Source organism: Lithobates pipiens, unplaced genomic scaffold (genome assembly GCF_037356315.1).
Source record: "Lithobates pipiens isolate NorthernLeopardFrog02 unplaced genomic scaffold, aLitPip1_a1.2 Scaffold_8, whole genome shotgun sequence".
Classification (NCBI taxonomy): Eukaryota; Metazoa; Chordata; class Amphibia; order Anura; family Ranidae; genus Lithobates; species Lithobates pipiens.
The window spans coordinates 264,514,619-264,538,940 of NW_027507903.1; the positions used below are offsets into that span (position 1 = coordinate 264,514,619).

Below are 24,322 nucleotides of genomic sequence, written 5' to 3' on the forward strand. Positions count from 1 at the left end.
CTCTATGTGATTGGAGCAGAGACTCATGTTCACTAAATGAAAGCCCAGCCCCCACACAGTTAGTAACACACCCCTAGGAACACTTAACCCCTACACTGCCACCCACTGGTTAACCCCTTCACTGCCAGTGTCATTTACACAGGAATCAGTGCATTTATATAGCAGTGATTACTGTATAAATGACAATGGTCTCAAAAATGTGTCAAAAATGTCCGATGTGTCCGCCGCAATGTCGCAGTCACAATAAAAATCGCTGATCGCCGCCATTACTAGTAAAAAAATAAAATAATACAAAATTATTAATAAAAATGCCATAAAACTATCCCTATTTTGTAAACGCTATAACTTTTGCGCAAACCAATCAATAATCGCCTATTGTGATTTTTTTTACCAAAAATATGTAGAAGAATACGTATCGGCCTAAACTGAGGGAAAAAAATGTTTTTTTATATATTTTTGGGGGATATTTATTATGACAAAAAGTAAAAAATAATGTTTTTTTTTTTCAAAATTGTCGCTCTATTTTTGTTTATAGCGCAAAAAATAAACACCACAGGGGTAATCAAATACCACCAAAAGAGAGCTCTATTTGTGGGAAAAAAAGGACATCAAATTTGTTTGGGAGCCACGTCGTACGACCGCGCAATTGTCAGTTAAAGCGGCGCAGTGCCGAATTGCAAAAAGTGGTCTGGTCTTTGACCAGCAAAATGGTCCGGTCTGTAAGTGGTTAAATGAATATCAAAATATCAACCAAAAATCCAGAAAAAAACACATGATACAAATTTTATAAATGGGTTTGTAGTTCAGTGAGTAAAATAAGTATTTGATCCCCAAGCAAAATACAACAGTACTTGGTGGAGAAACCCTTGTTGGCAAGCACAGAGGTAAAATGTTTCTTGTAGTTGGTTACCAGATTTGCACACATATCAAAACACCAAAAAGCATATTGGGGATAAATTGCTGTTCTGTAAATGCCCAACTAACAGACCGTGCATACAAGAAAAATCACATACTTCCTAACAGAGGGCAAAGTCCTCCCAGCGAGTAACGTAGTGGTTAATGAATGGCAAAACAGGGTTTAAATAATTGGCTAAATGCATTTCTTTAATTGTATCAAAAAGGATTAAAATGAGCTAACATGTAGTCAAAAAGTTGCTAATTTAGAAACACAGTATATTAGACCCAGTGTACCATCATCATGTACAGTGTACTATTAAAACCGAAAACACAAACACAAAACGAAAAACAAACAGTAGGTCACCTTAAATGTCTGGACGCCATTGTTTATGTGAAATTTACACAACATCGTGGAAATCACGCATATGTGATAACAACCAGGTTAATAATGCTGAGTGTAAAGATCACGTAAACCCCAGGGCTCATAGAGCATGCTCCCCATTGAGGGTAAGCTATTGGGTTGAAGATATTAGGGTGATGTTCACCGATATATGATAGCCTAATTTACCTCTCGTAGTAATAGCAATGGTGAGTATGTTTCAATGTATAGTAGTAATTGCAACTTGTTACTTTGATTTCCTGGCAATGCAAGTGGAATGTAAGCACTAATGTTAGTCTCATTCAGCTTGCTGAAGCGTGATACCATCCCGATCTTGTAGCTGACACAATCTGAAAACAGGGATAGAGAGGAATAGCCTCATCCACCTGTGCAGATCACTGACAGTTAAAGCGGTCCTCCAACCTGAAGTGGAAGTTCCGCTCTTCTGATCCCTCCCCCCCTCCGGTGCCACAATCGGCCCCTTTCGGGGGGGGGGGGAGTGCAGTTACCTGGATAATCCAGGTATCTGCACCCACTTCCGGGACAAGACCACCGCAGACCACCGCAGATGCCCCGCCCCCGTTGTGTTCTGGGAAACACACAGTTCCCAGGACACAGCGGGGACCAGCAGAGACGCGCATGCGCAGTAGGGAACCGGGCAGTGAAGCTAGTGAAATGTCAACAGGAGTAGTGACCATTGTATGGAGAGCAAGTCAATCTTACCGTACCCGATCCAAAGTATGCACAGCAGCAAATCCAACTTCCAGGAGGGCGTCACTTGAAGGTAGCTCCAGCTCATTCATAAAGATTACACTGCATACCTGCATGAATTATTCTCTGTTCGGGTAGTAGTCCGTGTGTGTGTGTACAGGTCACATTCATTTCATGTTAACAGGGCCGTTGACAGAGCCACACTGCTCCTCCCAGGTTAACCGACTCAACTTCACATTGCTGTTTGATTGTGGCGGTGGAGCTGATCTTTCAGTGTTTCTGAACTACCGAGGCATGACCATGGGGGGCGCTGCACTATTTCAATCCATGGCGGTGTATTGTGTTACCAATGGTTTGTTTGGTGACTGTGGTCCCAACTGCCGTGAGATTATTCACAAGCTCCTCCTGTGTAGTTCTGGGCTGATCCCTCATTTTCTCCTGATCATCCTTACCCCATGTGGCAAAATCTTGCAAGGAGCTCCAGACCGAGGGCAATTGATGGTTATTTTGTATTTCTTCCATTTGCAACGAATTGCTCCAGTAGTTGTTTTCTTCTCACCAAGCTTCTGGCTGATGGTCTCGAAGCCCATTCCAGCCTTGTGCAGGTCTACAAACATGTTTCTGATGTCCTTTGACAGCTCTTTGGTCTTGCCCATGAGGTTTGAATGAAGAAAGATTCTGTGGACACGTGTCTTTTATACATATAACGAGTTGTCATTAGGAGCACCTTCTTAAATTGACAGGAGTAATCTGTGTACCACATGAGCACATACTGTAATCTAGTCTCTGGGAACCATAATTATTGTTGTTTGGTTGGGGATCAAATGCTTCTTTTACTTACTGAACTGCATCTTAATTTATAACATTGTGTTTTTTTCTGGATTTTTGGTTGATAATCTGTCTCTATCATTTAACCACTTCCCGACCAGCGCGCGACGATGTACGTCGACAGAATGACACGGGCAGGCATATTGGCGTACATGTACATCCAATCTTCAATGCCGTCGGGAGGCGCGCTCCCGCGCTGATCGGGACCCCCGTGAGTCCGGTCGCGGGACCCGCCGACTCGATCGCCGTGGGCATACCCGCAATCGTCTCATGGGACGGCTGAATGGAGGAAATGCCGTGTAAACAGCATTTCTCCATTCTGCCTAGCAACTAGTGACACTGATCTCTGCTCCATGTGATTGGAGCAGAGATCAGTGTTCACTAAATGAAAGCCCAACCCCCCCCCCACAGTTAGTAACACACCCCTAGGAACACTTAACCCCTACACTGCCACCCACTGGTTAACCCTTTCACTGCCAGTGTCATTTACACAGAAATCACTGCATTTATATAGCAGTGATTACTGTATAAATGACAATGGTCCCAAAAATGTGTCAAAAATGTCCGATGGGTCCCCCACAATGTCGCAGTCACAATAAAAATCGCTGATCGCCGCCATTACTTGTAAAAAAAAGAATAATAAAAAATTATTAATAAAAATGCTATAAAACTATCCCTATTTTGTAAACGCTATAACTTTTGCGCAAACCAATCAATAATCGCTTATTGCGATTTTTTTTACGAAAAATATGTAGAAGAATACGTATCGGCCTAAACTGAGGGAAAAAAATGTTTTTTTATATATTTTTGGGGGATATTTATTATAACAAAAAGTAAAAAATAATGTGTTTTTTTCAAAATTGTCGCTCTATTTTTGTTTATAGCGCAAAAAATAAAAACCGCAGGGGTGATCAAATACCACCAAAAGAAAGCTCTATTTGTGGGAAAAAAAGGACGTCAATTTTGTTTGGGAGCCACGTCGCGCGACCACGCAATTGTCAGTTAAAGCGACGCAGTGCCGAATCGCAAAAAGTGGTCTGGTCTTTGACCAGCAAAATGGTCTGGTCTGAAAGTGGTTAAAATACACCTATAATAACAATTATAGATACTTCATTTCTTTTAAATGGGCAAACTTACAAAATCTGCAGGGGATCAAATAATTATTTTCCCCACTGCATACAGTACATGGAAAAGTTGCCTTTTTTGCCTGTGCCACCTAGAGGTACAGTACATATCTACTGTGTCTAAAAGTAAATCCGACACAGGGCTCAAGAATTACAATTTAGTCCCATAACTAACCAGTGGCGATATGGAAAATGTTGATTTGATCTGAAACGGTCTAATGTGTAAATGTAAAATGTTCTGTATCATTTTAGCACCATTTACAATTCTAATCTGCAATAGTCTGATTGACAGGGAATAAAAAGCCCAGTTGGCATGTGCAGCCAGTAAGAGCAAAAAGAGTAGGTACATCTCCTATACAGTTATGAAAAAGTTGCATATAGCAATCCTGTTAGTGTAGTGGAGCAGCCATAATTTGTCATTTTAAAGATGAAAGAATGCATGCAAGCCGCATAATGTATTATTTTACCTCAGTCAAGTTGTTCCCTTGTAACTTTAGAATCTGGAGCAAGCCACAATTCTGAATTCCTTCAAGTTCAGTAAGATAGTTGTAGGAGCAGTCCAAGTACGTGAGCAGAGGTGTGGCCTCAAGACCTCTAGTGGAGATTAGCTGATTGTGATCCAAGACAAACCTCTGAAGATTTAGAAGAGAATTAAGCCCACCTAAACCAAACCAAATGTATATAATTATCATTCTTCTTGTAAACAGTGTTTATTTAACAAATGATTTTGACATAAAAAAATTCAAAAGTTAACAGAGATGAATAAAAAATGCTAACACTAAAGTCATTTTGGCAGGTAGGGAATGGTGGCAAAGAAACAGTATTTTCTGCTATAGGCTATAAAAATAAATGATCGGAATTGGCGAACATTTCTGTAAACAAAATGATATCATATTACATTTAATCTTCATAAAGTAAAATACTGCTTTCCATAAACAGTCTGACTTTAAAACATCGTTGGAACACACAATCATTGTTCAAATTTGAATGTAAAGAATACATCTGTTCATTTATTGCTAAACGCATCTCGCAGCCACTACATTTTTGTATTTTTTTGTTACAGTGTTGGGAAAAGTGTATTTTTTTACTGTATGTAATAGGATGTATATGTTGCAACAAATTACAGTGAAGGACTGTACAACTTTGCAAGTGTTAAGTGCCAGCTTCCAATTGTTCATTTTGTGAGGGGGGCAAGCTCAACTGGTATCGGCAGCGGTAAACCATACAGGTAGGGACACCCAGGAACAGCCCACACTGGTTTGTCCCGCATTTTCATTCAAGGCAGCAAATAAACACATTTTCAATACAGGAGGGCTTTGTCCATAGCATAAAACAAAACATCAGCTTGTCCATAGCATAAAATAAATAAATAAATAAATAAATAAAATAAAGTCCATAGTAAAACAAAACATCAGCTTGTCCATAGCATAAAACAAAATAAAATAAATAAATAAATAAAATAAAGTCCATAGCATAAAACAAAACATCAGCTTGTCCAAGCCTATAACTAAACTCTGTTCCTGGCTAATAGGGTGTACTCTAATAGGTTAGCCAACACAACAGGCAGCACTTGAACCATTCTTTTAGTGTTCTGTCCACACTCAGCCTTCCACGCAGCAGCAGGCTCCCACAGTAGAGAGAGAAAGAGAGGGGGCATTGAGCATTAATCAGCTCACAAAGGCCTGTGGATAACTGAGACCAATAATCAGGTCTGGTTACTATGTAAGATATGGACATAAGGTAGGATAAAGCCTCCATTCCACATCTTAGCTACCAGGTACGATATGGAATGGAGACTTTATCCTACGCAAAGCTATAGAAAGTCTCTGGGCTCCAGGATCAAGAACAAAACATATTAGGATCCTGAGAAAATAAACTTTGTTATCTCCATATCATCCATAAACTCTGAATCCCTGCACCATGTGTAGGTTACATACCCAAGAGAAACATACACGGTATACCAAACCTAGGCAAATTGTGGCACACGAGCCACATCTGTTCCTTGGCTCTCCTTGTCCGGCCTGCAATGCCTCCACTGTCAGCATGCCTCTTTGAGCCTGTCAGCTTGGAAGTGGACATGCACAGAGGCAGGCTTACAGATATCTGTGTGGACTCTGTGGACAGCAGCCAGAACTGGAAGGAGAGAGCCAGAGGAACTGATTGGCAGAGCAGGAGGCTTGTTTCTGGTGGGGTATAATTGCCTAGGAGTCCTCCCAATGCTCTCCTGTCACTACCTACTGTCTGCTACCGGTCAGTTCTTATCCCTCAGGGCAGCAATGCGAATGTCTGCAGCATATACAGGTAAGATTTAGCTACACATTTTCTTAGCCTTAATGTACCTTGTGTTCTTACCAGTAGGTGCTCAAAACCATAACATTTACTGTTTTTTATAAACCAATAAAATTATAATTGAGTGGAATTAAGTTCAGTCTATTGGTCCGGCCTTCCACAACAGTCCCAGCTTCTTATGTAGCCCCTTGGGAAAATGGGTTTCTCACCCCGGCAGTATACTGTTCAAAATCCTTCCAACCCGCATCTAACAATCTGTATAGTAGTATTTTGTATAATAGCGACTGCATAACCAAAAAATCTCCCACACCATCATCAAAAGTGACTAATTATATGTGCTAAAAGCCATAACTTCCTCTACCTTAGATTGATACTGTGCAGGAGAGAGTGCTAGTATACCATTATTAGTCTAAAAACTGCTCACTAAGAAGGTATACACAAAGCATTTGCATACTACACTACCATAGCTACCATTGCTGCTGTTATTGCTAACAATTAGGGCAAAGCAACAAGTTTGCTTTAATCCTTTTAGAAGCATATTCTTAGCTTTTCTTTGCTCCCCTGCCACTCTGTTCACCACCAGCAATGGAAGGAGATCACTGTAACTGGATTCATGAAAGAGCAATTGACTCACTTCATATGATAGATATGGTGCTTGTTGATCGGCCCAGTGCTTTTATATGGGGATGGACAAAATACTCAGCTATGCTTAGCCTAGGGAAGTCAGATGGGAAAAATCTGTATAAGCTATGGTTTCAGCAACTTGTAGCTTATTTCTTTCACTCCCATCAGCTAAACAACATGGCAGAGAAGCTAAAGGATGGTAGTGATTCTGTAGAGGAGCCTGCTGGACCACAGACATAAATTAAAGTGATTGTAAAGCTTAAATTTTTTTAAGATAAGGGAGAGGGGAGAGGAGCTGCTGCGGACATGCTGGATGGAGATCAGGCTCAAGTATGTATTTGAGGGGGGCGGGGGGCTACTACTATTTAAAAGTTTTTTTACTTTAATGGAAAGAATGCATTAAGGTAGAATTTTTTTTTTTTTACCTTTGCAACCACTTTAAGTTTTAAAGCTGAACTGTAGACATACACAGATTAAATACATATATAAGAGCCGTATTTTTGCCAAATTACTTGTATTTCACTCCATCAATTTCTGAGATTTACACAGCCTTGCCACATTACACAGTTCTAATAGAGGCTAATCCCAAATCAAATTCATATGCTTCCACTGCTTGCAATAAAAAAAAATTAAAAAAACATGCCATGATGTATGATTACAGCACTTCATTAAATTGTGCTTTAAATATCTGCATGGAGTTCACATATGAGCCTATTCTCACTAAAAGACAAAATTGCACTAGCAGTTTCCAGGCACCTGGTACTGCCCATTTACCATGTTCAGTCAATTGAGCCACACTAAAGCCTGATACACACAGTAAGTTATTTTTTCGTTCAGCCCAGTGGACTGAACAAAAAAACAACAACTGAGGAGCTTGCAGCAGGTCATGTACTAACAATGTGAGGTTAGTACAGCGATCTCCCCGCTGAGCTATAGTGTTCTGACATGGGGACCGCACTCCCGCCAGAACACACTCAGTGCTCGCATGCTGGAACACCAGCGCTGATCAGATGCCAATCGTCTGCTGGTTTTCCAGCATGCTCGTTCGACAGAAGCCAGTCATGAGATTGGCTTCTGTCAAACAAGGACCTATATGCACAGCCTGAAAGGGCAGCACAAAGGTGTAGTGGTTAGCACTCTCACCTAGCAGAAATAGGGTCACTGGTTCAAATCCCGACCACAACACCATCTGCCTGGAGTTTGCATGTTCTCCCTGTGCCTGCGTGGGTTTCCTCTGGGTACTCCGGTTTCCTCCCACACTCCAAAGATATGCTAGTAGGTTATTCAGATCCTGTCCATAAAATTGGCCCTGGTATATGTATATGTGTATGTAAGCTAGGGCTGAAACAACTAATTGATTAAATCGACAACTAATCGATTATGAAAGTAATCAATTACTATTTTCATAATCGATTAATCGGCCAGTAACATAATGGGGTTAAAAAAAAAATTTGCCTTTTATAGTACAAAAAGAGCAAATAATCGCTACTGTAAATATTACTTTCACAGTTCTACAGTAAAAAAAACCCTTAGCCCTTGTACACACGGTCGGACATTCCGACAACCAAATCCGTCTGATTTTTTCAGACAGATTTTGTCCGAAATTGTTGCATACACACGGTCGGACAAAGTTGTCGGAAACCCTGATCGTTCAGAACGTGATGACGTTATTTGGTTACGACGTTCATGCTAGTAGCCAATAGCTCTGGTGTAGGAATTTGATCTGAGCATGCGTGGCACTTTGTCCGATTGGAATTCTCTACACATGATCGGACAAAATTTTACCGACAAGTTGGAATGGGGACTGATGGGGACCACACACAGTCGGATTATACGCCAAAACGGTCCGATCGGACACATTCCGTCGGAATCTCCGACCGTGTGTACAAGGGCTTAGAGTAGTGATCATCTGTTTTTTTCTTTTGTACGATAAAGGTCTAATTTTTTTTTTTTTAACCCCATTATGTTACTAAACGTCTTAGCCCTTGTACACACGGTCGGAGAATCCGTCGGAATGTGTCCTATCGGACCGTGCTGTTAGATAATCCGACTGTGTGTGGTATGCATCAGACTGATTCCGTCGGAATATCCGTCGGACCCAATTTTCCAACTTGTTGGAAATATTTTCCGACAAACTGGTCCGATCGGACTTACTCCGATCATGTGTAGAGAATTCAGATCGGACAAAGTGCCACGCATGCTCAGATCAAATTCCTACACCAAAGCTATTGGCTACTAGCCTGAATGTAGTCCCGTCGTAACGAAATAACGTCATCACGTTCTGAACGATCGGATTTTCCAACAACTTGGTCCGACCGTGTGTATGCAACAGTTTCGGACACAATCCGTCGGACAAAATCCGTCTGACAAAATCCAACGGATTTGGTTGGCAAAATGTCCGACCGTGTGTACAAGGGCTTAGACTTGGTTCACATCTATGTGTTTTTTGCAGAAACGCACTACAGTTCATTTACATGATTTCCTATGGGACACGTTCACGCAAAACGGAGGTTCAATATACTTCAATAGAGAAGCTGCAGAGAAGCATGTAATGCGTTTTTGTAGCAATTTGTGTTTTTTTATTCTGCCCAACAACAAATTGGCCAAAAAAAAAGCAAAAACGCAAATCGCAGCAAAATCACGTGTGCAAAAAATCAAAAACGCACCACAAAAAGCACAGCAGAAACAGATCAAATGCAAACTGCATAGGTGTATACCGAGCCTTATACTGGCCATATGGATCAATTTTCAGACGAGAATATTCAGACGAAAAATCTTTGTACAGTCGCTGAATTAAAGAATGTTTGAAATTCTCACTTGTTTTTAACAATTCTGTTTTTAAAATTAATGTAATTTCTGAATGAAAACCACATACACTGTCTGAAAATTTCTTTGACCAAGCAGTTTTCTATTTCCAAATTTTCCCGTCACTGTGGTTGAAAATGAATGTCGATTTGACCCACTAACGATTAGAAAATAGAACGAACGTTCTTAAAATGAATTTTTGTTTTTGAAGGAAGACTTTGTTTTTAATTAAAAAAAATAGATCTCTGAGTCTGATATTTACCAGATTCATCCTCTAATAGTATATACAGTATTTCTCCTCTAATAGTATATACAGTATACCTCTTCTGTCTATGTGGATTATGTGTTTATTGTGGATTAGATATTTTGCTCCCTAACCATATAGTTGGTTATTTATATTTACCACTGCATAGAGACAGTTAAGAATAAAGTGCCTTTTTTTTAAAAACTTGACATAGTAACTAAATTATACACTTTTTTTTTTTTTAAGGTTATTAACCGATTAATCGAAACAATAATCGGCCAACTAATTGATTATGAAAATAATTTTTAGTTGCAGCCCTAGTGTAAGCGCATCGGGACCCTATGGGGTAAAGGACTTCGCTATATCGAGATGCAACTCAACTCAATGTCAGCTGGTATCTACTATAGCGGCTGATTTCGGACAATATTCTGCCTGTGTGTAAGGGGCTTTAATCTAATCTGGAGTTATGATCTGGGCCAAGTTGGGGCAGGTCCATTAGAATCAGCCTAGTTCTTCTCTATGTCCCACCACTGGCAGCAGCATCTGCTCAGCAAGTCCCTAGCGGTGGAGCAGCAGCAAATGTTGCTGAGAATTGCAGTTTGTAGCATCTACTTCATCATATGGCAGTAATGTACACTGCTTTCTATATTCCCAAATAAATTATATAACTGTGCAGCCACAAAAGGTCAAGGTAGAAATGCTTACTAAGAACTAAGCATATTTTTCTTTTTTTATGGTTTATAATTGATGTTAATTTCACAGAACTCTGCTTATACTTTGTTTTAGCAAAATCCTTACATTTTGGTTAATGCATCAATCAAATTGGTCAAGTCAGCTGTATAACATTCCCATGTATACTGTATCTATGATTAGTATAGAGAAGAGTCTAGATGTTTTGTACAATATAAACAGACAAATAACTATGAAAAAGCACACTTACTAATTCTAGTTATTAAATTAAATGATAACTCCAAACTTCTGAGGTTTTTACAGTTGTCTAGTCCATGTATTGATGTAACTTTGTTCTTGTTCAACAGCAGTACAGTTAGATTTTCCAGATCTTCACAGTTAATTACATTTATGCAGTTTTCCTGTGAGAAACAACAAATGCAAGAATTACTAAAAATTTTAATTATTAAAAGCTTTTATTTCAAGGTACATTTTAAGCGTTTAGTAATGCGGACTGGGTATTTATCAAGCATTACAACGTAAACCTGAAATTATCTGAACAAGGCATATGTTTAACAGGAAACTTAGGTGTAGATTATTTGTGTCTTTTTTAACTTTTTTATCTGATTACTCCATATTTTGTAATAGTTTTCCATACACCAATTTGTAGATTATTCCTCTACTGGCTAGCTTTATTTCTAAAAGAGCCCATAAAAAATAGAAAATAGGTGGCAGTACAGGAACAATATGAACACTCTTAGTCACCAGTACTGCATTGCTTTCAGGTACACATGAAATCTCAGCATGGATAAGCATTCTTGTTTGTGCTATGGTGATGGAAGGCACAAGTAGGCACCTCCATCATCAACTAATTTCAGGGAAAACAATAGTATCTAGTAAGATTTTATGCTCTTTATGATGTGATTTTTTGTGAACTAGCATTTTTCAGGCATCAAAAGCATTGGAAAAAGGCCAATAGGAACATGTGGAAGTATGTTATGTTAGTATGGTACAGTATATATGGGATATATGGTATCTGGGGCACTTGCAGGGGTCAAATCAAATGTGCAGCACTGCCAGAACCTGTGTAGTACCTTTGGTGCTGAAAGGGTTACTCAAAAACAAAACAAAGGATGCCCCCATATAGGGGCGCATGCGTGGCACAACACTGTCCGGAAGCTAGGAGTCTGAGCCCTGTGGGAAGTGGAGACCTAAACGAACTCCCCGGGGCTTTAAAGCACACAATTTTCTCTCTGACAGCCCCAGCACCCCTGTCGGACCTGCGGTTGCATGTCGACATCCAAAAAAAACAAACAAAAATACGCTCAGCGGCCCCTAACAAACGTCTTCCTCCGGGTAAGGGAACAGACCGCAATGTCACAAGATGGTGCCCAGCATCATAATGTTCCTCCAGACATCCCCGATCCAGCGGCCTCTCCCACAGCCTCTTCAGAGCAGAGTGAGTACACCCCTCATCTCACTAAGGCTGACCTGGAAGTCAGATTGTAATTACACAAATCCACAAACACTCTCACCCAGGAGATTGCAGCACTAGGGGGGGCGAACGGACATATTTGAAATCAAACGTGATGAACTACACCTGGCATATGTAGACCTCCGCAAAGATCATGAGGTCCTCTCAGACACGGTTCTTCAATTACAAAATCACCTTGAAGATTTAGACAGCCATAAGAAACAACATCAGGGTCCATGGTGTGCCAGAAACAGTCACTGATTTGCCAGAAGCCATTAAGAGACTGTTTCACTCCCTGCTCCCAGACCAGCCTGAGGCCTCATTCATATGCGACAGGATACATAGAGCCTTAAGACCCAAACCACAGCCTGAAAAACCTCCTAGGGACTTTGTGATATGCCTGAAAGACTTTTTAGTGAAGGAGGAAATCCTGCAAGCATCCAGCAACACCCCTCGCATCCAGCTAGATGGGAACACAGTTCAAATATACCCAGATATATCCCCAGCAGAAAAAGGAGAAAAGGAGACGGATGAAGGAGGTCACTTCGGTCCTGCAATCGGCGAATATCCGCTATAGATGGGGGTTTCCGTTTAAGCTTTTGATACCCCATAATGGGACTACCTATATTGCCACTACGGTCACGGAAGGCAAGGAAATCCTGGTGAAATTGGGCCTGCCGAATCCTAAGAATGTGCTGAGGCTCTCCTCAACTCCTCGCCCAACCCCAATATGGGCTACCCAATCACCCCAATGGGACAGGAGGAACCGCCAACGCTCCAGGGATCTGGTCGCCTAAATCTGGATGGTCAGAACAGATTTTCACATTCCCTACTCATGGAGGATGGTTAGAATTCCAGAACAGTTTGTTTAAACTCTTTTTCTACAGTCGACATTGAAATTAGCATTTTGGTCTCATACTCCCTAGCAAGTGTCTCTTCTCACCCACTTGAGCAGCCCCCCACCCACAACCGCTCTTATCAAGATATATACATCTCTCCCACCCTTTATCTGAAGGGAGGGACCCCGATTTACCCATTCACCCCCCCCCCTCATTCCCCCCTTACCAGTGGGATTTCAAGAGCACAGGAGTATTGGACTAGATAGTCTGCTGAACTTGGTTATGCAGGTCAGGGTGTTCTCCCCATCCTGCCCCTTAGCCCTTGTACACAGGGTCGGACATTCCGACAACCAAATCCGTCGGATTTTGTCAGAAACTGCTGCATACACACAGTCTGACAAAGTTGTCAGAAAATCCGATCATACTTAACGTGATGACGTTATTTCTTTAGGACGGGACTACGTTCAGGCTAGTAGCCAATAGCTTTGGTCTAGGAATTTGATCTGAGCATGCGTGGCACTTTGTCCGATCGGAATTCTCTACACATGATCGGACAAAGTCCGATCGGATCATGTTGTCAGAAAATGTTATAGCCCAGCTGGAAAACACAGTCCAATGGAGCCCACACACTGTCGGATTATCCGACAACACGGTCCAATCGGACATTGTCCATCGGAATGTCCGACCATGTGTACAAGGACTTAGAGTTTGGTCACTTACTAATGTTTTAAGGTTTTGCTTTTTATGTTTTTTTATGTTGCTGAGATAATAAAGATGGTCATCAGCGCTATTAAGAATTATTTACATATGTGTTACAGGCTATGCAGGAGAGCAGGGCCACGTTCCCTGGGCTCTCTGGCAGGCCCCATAGTGTTGGTCCCATATATAGTTAAGCTAAACTTCTGGCCACGTGAGCTCAGTGGGCAATCACACTTAAAACGTGAAATAATATCTCACAATGTGAGAGGCTTCAACTCCCCACAAAGGTGGAGAAATGCCTTCAAATACTAGAACAATATAGGGGCAGATCTCATTCTGATGCAGGAGACCCACTTCTCCTCCACTACACTTTTTTTACAACTTTTGAGTCCAAGACTAGGGGAGTTGCAATCTTTATTAAAAATACCATGCCATTTGATATCAAGCATTAAGGATGAGCCGAACACCCCCTTGTTCGGTTTGCACCAGAACCTGCGAACAGACCTAAACTTTATGTGAACTTTAGAACCCTATTAAAGTCTATGGGACTCGAACGTTCACAATCTAAAGTGCTAATTTTAAAAGGCTAATATGCAAGTTACTGTTCTAAAAAGTGTTTGGGGACATGGATCAATGCAAAAAAAAAGTTTTAAAAACTGCAGTTTTTTCAGGAGCAGTGATTTTAATAATGATTAAAGTGAAACAATAAAAGTGTAATATTCCTTTAAATTTCGTACCTGGGGGGTGTCTATAGTATGCCTGTATAGGGGCGCATGTTTCCCGTGCTTAGAACTGTCCCTGCACAAAGTGTCATTTCGCAAGGAAAAAAAGTCTTTTAAAATCACTTTCCATTGTCGGCTCCCGTAATACAGAGAACACTCAATGAATGTTCTCTGTATTAGCCGACAATTCATTCATTGATAAAAAAATAAAAAGCGTGGGGGTTCCCCTAAATTCAATTACCAGGCCCTTCAGGTCTGGTATGGATATTAAGGGGAACCTTTATCAAATTTAAACATTTTTTTTTACGTGGGGGACCTCCTAAATATCCATACCAGACCTGAAGGGTCTGGTATGGATATTAAGGGGAACCCACGTCGAATTTTTTTGTGTGGAGGTCCCCCTAAAAATCCATACCAGACCCTTTATCCGAGCACGCAACCTGGCAGGCCGCAGGAAAAGAGGGGGGGACGAGAGAGCGCCCCCCCTCCTGAACCGTACCCGGCCACATGCCCTCAACATTGGGAGGATGCTTTGGGGGTCTGTGACCCCTCCAAGCACCATGTGCCTGAAAAGGTGGCATAATCAATAAATATAACTTACCAAACGTATTTTATTAATTTAAGTAGAATAAGATCTCTTATGCCGCGTACACATGATCAGACTAGCGGACTTAGTCTGGCGGACAAACCACCGGAAAGTCTGCCGGAACTTTCCGAACAAGCGGACCTACCCACACACAGCCAGACCTAGTCTGCCGGACTATGGCGGGAGTCCGCCATACTTTTGAAATGAACGGACTTACCCACACACAGAGGAAAGTCCGTTCATTTTGAACGTGGCTCCAGGTAGCCGGGACTAGCGAAGGAAGTCAATGTCGCTGCCTTCAGCGGCGAGATTGACACGTCACTGGCACTGTCACCTGGTATGGACTTAAAGGGGAAGCCCTATGCTGAAAAAATTACGTGGAGGTCCCCCCCAAGGTCCATATAAGACCCTTATCCGAGCACGCAACCCGGCCGGTCAGGAAAGGGGGTGGGGACGAGCGAGCGCCCCCCCCCCCCGAGCCGTACCAGGCCACGTGCCCTGCGGCCCCCCACCTCAAAGCACCTTTTCCCCATGTTGATGAGGACAAGGGCCTCTTCCCGACAACCCTGGCCGTTGGTTGTCGGGGTCTGCGGGCGGGGGGCTTATCGGAATCTGGGAGCCCCCTTTAATAAGGGGGCCCCCAGATACCGCCCCCCACCCTATGTGAATGAGTATGGGGTACAATGTACCCCTACCCATTCACCTGGTGAAAAAAATGTAAAAAAAAAAAAAAAAACACTACACAAGGGTTTAAAATAATTTATTGCGGGGGCGCATGCGCGAGGCTCGACATGGCAGACGTTCTTCCATAGAGCTCCGCACTCCCCGCTGCTTTAACGGATCGCTTATAACAACCTGAACCGATCCTTTGCTCTGATTTCCACGGGATCGCTCTCTGAAACTACGCTGTACCTCGCGGTATGGTACTCACGGGTCCCAAGGGAAAAAACAAGCCGAAACCCATTAAAGAAGCTCTGGCCCGGGCCTCCTGCAAAATGGCGGCGAAGGCCCTGGCGAAACACCACATTGCATCTCCGGCCTCTGACAGCGGTGACGAAGAGGACACTGATACTAACCTCAGCGGCTCCCCACCTCTACCCTCCGCAGGTATGTCACAAACTGCCTTTCTAAGACACATGGAGTCTATGCTCCAGAAAGCTCTCAAGACTACCTCTGAGCAGATCACTGACAGGCTTTCACGAGAAATCCGGGAAATAGGTCAGCGCACTGCTGATCTGGAAACCAGAGTGGATGATATGGAACTCACCCTCCGGGAGCATTCACAAGATCTCTCCACGCTCAGGGAGGAGAATGTTACCCTGTTATCCCGATTAGAGGACGCCGAAAACAGATCCCGTAGGTCCAATTTACGCCTACGTGGCATCCCCGAATCTATTGAAGACATACAGTCGTTCACCACTGCTCTGTTCCAGGAATTGTCGCCCTCTCTCCCAATAGAACGTCTGGAGTTCGACAGAATCCACCGAGCCCTCGCACGCCGTCCACCAGACGGTCCCCCTCGGGATATCATCATAAAATTACACTTTTTCCGCACGAAGGAGCAATTAATTAATGCCGCCCGCAAGAAAGAGGAACTTATCTTTCAAACCCACAAGTATCAACTCTTCTCTGATTTGGCTCCTCTGACTATTGCTAAACGGCGCGCTATGAAACCCCAGCTCCAGATTCTAATGCAACACCAACTTAAATATACTTGGAGATTCCCTTTTGCCCTGCAATTTACACATCTGGGTCAACAACACTCATGCTCATCCCCGGAATCCCTGCAACAGCTCCTGGAAGTGCTTCACTTGGCCCCGTCGGCCCAACTCCCGGAGACCGCGCTGCCCTGCACAACCGCCCAATCAGCTGCCCACCCGTACTCGGCTACGCCTAAACGCAACAATCCCAATCCAGCCTCCGTTCGTAAGGGGACTCCGCAACGACGATATGAAGACACTATCCTCAGTCCGAAGTCCCGTACTCCACGCTGATTTGCCCGCAGATGCCTTCTTATTCTCCCTCCTGGTACTCTCGGAGTGCCCCCACTGTGTCCCTGTTTTACAGGACTCCACAGTAGCCTTGCAACGATGGTTCTACCTTTCAAGCATCCTCAAGCTTCTAGTTATCCTGTTTGCCCTTGCTTTTTTGTTTTTTGTTTTTAATTTTTTATCTTTTACTTTTTACCTTCTATTTTTTTTTCCTCACTGCTTTTGTGCCATCATGTTGGGTCCCAGCGATTCCTGCTGCACTGTACGCAGCCGGATCACATTGAGACATCCCCTGGGACTTACGTGCTCCATATAGAGCTGCTGGCAGGGTTCAGTCATGCATGTACATTTTTTCTTTTTCATCTTCCCTTATTTTTCTTTTTTTTTCTTTATTATTTCTTTCTTTTTTTGAACCAGCCGCTCACCCTTGTTTTCCTTTTTATGCGGTATGTACATTGGGGAGGGGGGGGCGTAAGGGGTGGGGGGTTGGGATTGTTTCCTTTCCCCCCCTTCTTTCTGCTTTGGGACACCCTTCCTTCCCAACTGTTTTTCCCCTTTTTATTACTCTCGCATTGCATCCCCCTTTAATGTTCAACTATCTATTTAGTGATTTGTGGCTTATGCTGTTTACTTCTCCATATAAGTTTTTTGGGCTACTGTCCTCCCCTCTTCCTTTTTTTCCCCTTCCCCCTATTCCTTCCCTCTCTGCCCCTATCCCCCAGGTCACTTTTTCTTCTTCTCCTTTATCTTTTGCTTCTTCTTTTTTCTCTTCTCTCACCTTCCCTCTATTTCCATCCTTGCTTCAGCACCCCATCTCTTCCACCCTTCCCTCCCCCCCCCCCTCCGCCTTCCCCACTACCCCTGCACCAGCCCAAAGGTCAATTACGTTAAGCCCATTCAAGGGGGCTCTATGCTTTCTCGTTATTGTTTATGGTCTTGTGTTATGCTTACTCAGCATGTTATTTTCAGGATTATTGCAATGTTTTATATGTTAGATCCTTTAGCAGCTGGGAGTTGTCACTGCTCCCCCACCTTACGGTGCTCTCTCTCTTGGGCCGTTTTTGGTTGGCCGCAAAGAGGGTGCGCTATTTAGTTGGGCAACACAAGACTCGCTTTCCATTTCTCAACTTCAATACTCATCAACCCTCAATACACCACACTTTCCTTCCCTTCACCTTACTTTCTGTCCCTATCCTCTCTTTCTCTCTCTTTCCCCACTCTACTTTTCTGGTCAGGTGGTCCCTCTGCCCTTCCATCCACTTTTTAGTGATCCCCCACATACGTCCGGATGGCCCCCCTAAACATACTCTCCCTTAATGTTAAGGGACTTAACTCCCCGAATAAGAGGGTCAAGGCCTTCCGCACCTTTGCTTCCCTAAAGGCTGATATTGTCGCCCTCCAAGAGACCCACTTTTCTGCTCGTAACACCCCTAAATTTTTTGTTTCCCGTTACCCTTTAGTCTATACTGCCTCTGCTGAATCTAAACAAAGAGGGGTTCTACTGGCCTTCCCCCAATCCTTACCCTTCACAGTTGCCACAGAAATTAAAGATCCTGCTGGCCATTACATTATCCTAATAGGCTTGCTACAAGAAGTGGAAACAACATTTGTCTCCTATTATGCCCCTAATGTTAACCCGATCCCCTTTTTCTCCCATCTACTGAGGGTAATTAAGTCCCATGCTAAAGGTACCTTAATTATGTGCAGTGATTCTAATTTGATACTCCACCCACATCTTGACAGATCACCCTACTCCCCGGGTCATTATTCCCTTTCATCACAATTACGTAGACTACTACACCAATACTCCTTGTTGGACACATGGAGAGAGTGTAATCCGCTGAAGAAAAATTACACTTACTACTCCTACCCGCACAATTCCTTCTCTAGAATTGACCATATCCTTGTGCCAATCGCATCCTCTCCAATCCTGCAACATTCCATTATACACCCCATTACATGGTCGGACCACTGTGCTGTGATCACCACGATCTCTTCATTAATACCCCGTCCTGACGCCAAAACTTGGTGCATGAATGAAGCCCTCCTAACAAATCAGTCCTACTGTCTAGACATCCAATCGGCCCTTAATGACTATCTCTCACATAATTCCATACCCGATGTCTCGTCGACCCTGCTTTGGGAAGCCCACAAACCAGTAGTCAGAGGTACTTGTATTTCCGTTGCCACCCACCTTAAGCGGAAGAAGAAAGCCAGGCTCCGACAGTTGGAATCTGACTTTCACCACCAGTTTTTACAATTTCAGGTATCCCCATCTAGTACTAATAAAAAGTTACTGGAGAAAACCAGACTGGAACTGGACCTTCTTCTGGCTGAATCTGCGGAAAAGTCTATCCGCCGGTCTGGCCACAAGATCTATACCAAGGCCAATAAACCAGATACCTTTTTGGCACTCCGCCTCAGGCGACCGGATCATAACTATGCTCCGGTTAGGCTTCGGCTGGCTAATGGCAATCACACCAGTAACCCCGTTAGAGCCCTTTCTGAATTTCGTAGGCATCTTGCTGATTTATATAAGGAACAGGGGCCTTTTCCCTCCCAGGAGGCAGAAACGTTATTTCGGGACATGCCCATACCTAAATTGCCTGACGCCAGTCGAGAGTCTATCGACAAACCAATCTCGGTCGATGAGGTACTCGGAGCTATCAAAACACTCAAACCCCACAAGCGCCCTGGTCCAGACGGTCTTCCCGGCTTATACTATAAAAAGTTTGCAACCACCTTGGCCCCACTTCTTGCCAACTCGTTTAACGCCTTACTAAAACAACAATCCCTCGGACGCGACACCTTGACTGCCATCATTGCTATGATCCCCAAACCCAGCACTGATCACACCCCCTGGTCCAATTATAGGCCCATTTCCCTTTTAAATTTAGATGTGAAAATCCTAGCTAAAGTTCTTGCTTTGAGGCTCAATCCGATAATCGGTCACTTGATCCACAAAGACCAGGTGGGCTTTATCCCCAGTCATCAGGCCAGCGATAACGTCCGCCGAGTTGTCCTTCTACAGCACATAGCGAAATCCCGCAAGATTCCCATGCATCTCCTATCGCTCGATATCAGGAAAGCCTTTGACACAGTCTCTTGGCCCTATCTTCACTATATATTAGGACGCTGGGGCTTTGGCCCCAACTTTTTGCATTGGATTAACTCATTATACGCTCACCCGCAAGCATTTATAAAATATCCTGGTTTCAGCTCAGAATATTTCCCCATCCTTGGTGGAACGAGGCAGGGCTGTCCCTTATCCCCACTATTATTTGCCCTAGTAATCTAACCCCTTGCAGCCCTCATTAGATCGAACCCTAATATTCATGGTCTAGACATAGCCTCCACATCTCACAAACTTTGCCTCTTTGCCGATGACGCTTTACTATTCATTACTTCCCCACACATCTCCCTGCCCAACCTCCTACAACTCCTATCCAAGTTTGCTAAGATTTCAGGTCTGGAAGTTAATCAAGCGAAATCCAAAGCCCTTAATGTGTCCCTTTCAATGACCGACCTTAAACTCATACAGATGAACTTCCCTTTCCAATGGTCCTCTTCCTCGATCCCCTACTTAGGAATTAAATTAACCAGTGACCCCACCCAACTGTTCCATTCTAACTATCTCCCAATGCTAAAATACCTGTCCTCCCTACTTAATACTTGGCTACCCCTCCACGTATCCTGGCTTGGTCGCATCGCAGCTGTGAAAATGTCCCTACTGCCTAAACTGCTTTACTTATACAGGGTTCTCCCGGTCACCGTTCCGCCCTACTTCCATAGAGTGATCCAGAGCAGGGTATATAAATATATCTGGGGTTCTAAGACCCCACGCATCTCCAGACCTACCCTACTCCGCAGTAAACTTAATGGGGGCCTGGGAGTTCCTAATTTTCTTCAGTACTACCATTCCGCTCAACTTGCACAACTTACTCTCTATCATGCAAAGACAGAGATTCCCCTATGGGTCGCCCTGGAGGCAATAGATATCCATCCCATCTCTATCGCCAATCTTCTGTGGCTCCCTGCTTCAGCTCGGGGCCCTCTATCTAACCCCGTAACCCAGCACTCCCTAAAAATCTGGGACAAGCTGTGTAAACCGTTTAAATTGCTTTCTCCACATTCGCCTTTACTCTCCCTATTTGGCCAACCGCTCTTTTACCCAGCCTTTTCCCAGCCGGCCTCTTTTCAGACATGGTCTCGGGCCAGTCTGGAACGTATTCGTGATTTCATCTCCAATGGAATTGTCAAACCCTTCCCAGTCCTCCAGTCACAGTTGAACATCCCTCCACGGGAATACTTCCGATACATTCAAATCACCCACTTTATTCGTACAATCATGGGCTCCCACAGAGTCTCACACAATCTATCTATGTTCGAGAACATATGTGACTCCGACCCACATGATCCAGGTATCATTTCCAATCTTTATGCTCACCTCACGTCCCTTCCTTCCTCACTTCCATCATATGCCTCGGCCTGGTCTACGGACCTGTCCCTTAACTTGGATGCGGACGATTGGGCAGGGATATGGGCAACAACTAAACTAACATCACAGAATGTGATCGTGTTGTTTTCGTGGTTGTGATTCAAGGGGTACACACCTCCATATATGGTGGACATGCCCAGTAGTAGAACACTTTTTGGGAATCATATTTCAAATGGCTTCTGTCTTATTTAATACTACCCTTATTCCTGATCCGGCCCTTGCCTTACTTAACCTTCCTCCTCATAATTTGTCTAGGGCACAATTGCGTCTCCTTTCTCAACTTACCACGGCCGCCAAGCAGACTATTGCGAAAGCTTGGAAGACACCACTTTTACATATAGCGGAAGTTAAATGTAGAGTTACCCAAGCCATGATTCACAGTAAAATTGAGGCTACAATACTAGACAAAATTCCCCAACACCTTAAAATTTGGCGCCCATGGTCTAATCACTACCTTCCCCACGACTTTGATAAACGCCTCCTGGAGCCATGATTTTCAGATTTTCTGATTTTTTGATATTTTCTTTTAAGACCCGGGGGGTGGGGTGTTTTCAGCCCCCACGGCACCTGTGGACCACCTGGCCAGAACTTGCTCCCCTTTTTACCCCACTTTCCTTTCCATCTTTTCTCTCTATTTCTCGCTCTCCTTTCTTTTTTTGCTCCCTTTCCCCCTTTTCCTTTCTTGACTACTACTTTTCACACCTCTCTTCCCATTCTTTAAACTTTGTTGATGATGTAGCACTTATTTCTTTTTACATCTCCGTTACTGTTGCTCAGGCAGAGTCTCTTTTCTCATTGGCTTTCTCAATATAAACTGAGCCTATAACCTTATGAGATCAGCATTGCTACCAATTTCTGATATTTGCTCCTATTGAATGCCAAAACGCAATATAATCTACATGTATTTGTAAACATAGCCTTTATCCTCCCCTATCTCTCTATACAAAAGCTCTGCTAACAATGTTTGTCTCCTGTAAACGATTGTAACAGTGACTGTACCATTTGTATCTTTTGCTTGTTGTCAATAAAAATTTTTTGAACAGAAAATAATTTATTGCACAGCTCCGGGGGTCTTCTTCCATCTTGGGGGGTCTTCTCGCCAGACTCCTCCGCTATCTTCTGCTCTTTTACTAGCGGAGGAGCCCGGCTTTCTTTCTATCCGCCAGATAGTCTGATCGTGTGTACACGGCATAAGGGACAGAAAAAAATGACATATCAATGTAAATAAAAAAAAAGGGGAGAGAGCCAGCTGTAGAAAATACCTGTACATCGATATATTGTATTTGCTTGCAGTTAGTTATACCATCAAGCGCGGTTAATCTACAGCGCCTCAGAGAAAGATATTTCAGGTTTTCACAGTTTGATAACGTAGAAAGGCTACATCCAGGCAAGTCATGTAAAGTCACTGTTGTAACCTAAAAAATAAATAAATATATGTTAATACATGCCAAAGAGACTCCATCCAATTTACTCTAAAGCCACGTACACACAGGCGGACTGTATGGCCAACTTAGTCCGTCAGACAATCCGACGGACAGTCCGTCCTACTTTCGAATGAACGGACTTGACCACACACGGATGCAAAACAGTCCGTCGAAAGTTTGCGCGATGCCGTGTACAGCACGTACGACGGGACTAGAAATAGGAAGTCCAATACACAGCAATGCAACCTTTCGCCGTGTAAATCCTTTCTGAGCATGCGCCATACTTAGTCCGTCGAACTAGCCTACTCACGAGCGGATTGTCCGCTGAAACCAAAGTCTGACGGACAATATTACGGAAATTCCGAAATACTTAGTCCGCCAGACTGCACGCTGAAAAAGTCAGATGAAGCCCACACACGAGCGGACTGTCCGCTGAAATGTTTTTCGACGGACTAAGTTGGCCAGACAGTCCGCCCGTGTGTACGCGGCTTAAGCAGTATCAATAGTTTTCCAAATTATTTACAAAACAATCGACCGAAACTACCTAAATTAAATAAGCTCTGTTGTAATGAACAGCCTTTCAATGTCACATAATTAGTAAAAGCCGTCTACCTGTGTAAAGTGAAATTGTCTCAGAATCACAATATAAATATACTTATTTTTGAAAATACATTAGAATAGAGATCAAAACAAAATCATGAAGACCAAGAAGCTTAAAAAATTATGGAAAATAATGACCAGTGTTGGGTTAGAAAAGTATTCCAAACAGTGGAAAATGTCTTGTTTGTGCCGGAGACCGCACTGGACTGACTGGATTAGTCACTGGTTGTGGGTGGATGGTTATGTGGGCAATTAGGAAGGAATTCCTTCAGCAGGTTGCCCCCAGTATTGGAAATTGGCAATGGAGCCCCGTGGGGTTTGTGCTGCTGCCTTTTGTATACGGCCTTACGGTCGTTTCCAAAAAAAAAAGAAGAAAAGTAGGAAGGAAGAAGTGCCCGGTGTCCAAAGAGGTGCAAACTTGAAGGTATGTTAAAAGGTGTTTATTGAAAGAATTGGTAAGTACATTAAGCCAATGCGTTTCGGGGAACAGGACTCCCCCTTCTTCAGGTCTATTGAGCAAACATGAAACAATGCACAGAAAACAAATATATAAAATTGGGGTATAAAAGCAAGAATGCAATAAAGAAAAAATATAATATCCAAGATGTATATATTTATTATAATGCAATAGGAAGACCTTAGAAATCATAAGTCGAGAAGTAACGGTCACATATATGTTATACCACTATAGAAAGACCCTAAAAAGCATATGTGGAGAAATGACAATCACAATAAAGGATAGTAATAATAATATTATTAACTATTATTATTATATTTATATTATTATTACTACTATATTTCTTTGTGCTTGTCATTACTTGACACATGATTTCTAAGGTCTTCCTATCGCATTATAAGAAATACAGTATCTCACAAAAGTGAGTATACCTCTCACATTTTTGATACAATGCTCGGCCGA

At 43.0% G+C, this 24,322-nt stretch overlaps 1 protein-coding gene across 2 annotated transcripts in view; it reads right to left on the reverse strand.

The window, feature by feature from the left end:
- The window catches only part of LRRIQ1 (leucine rich repeats and IQ motif containing 1), a 332,917-nt gene that overhangs the window by 233,676 nt on the left and 74,919 nt on the right, over positions 1-24,322 (reverse strand). For both annotated transcript variants that reach the window (XM_077471833.1, XM_077471832.1), the window contains exons 8-10: positions 22,642-22,794; positions 10,842-10,992; positions 4,407-4,600 (exon numbers count right to left, since the gene is read on the reverse strand). In XM_077471833.1, the coding sequence (XP_077327959.1) occupies positions 4,407-4,600; positions 10,842-10,992; positions 22,642-22,794 (498 nt within the window). The remainder of the gene's footprint in view (positions 1-4,406; positions 4,601-10,841; positions 10,993-22,641; positions 22,795-24,322) is intronic.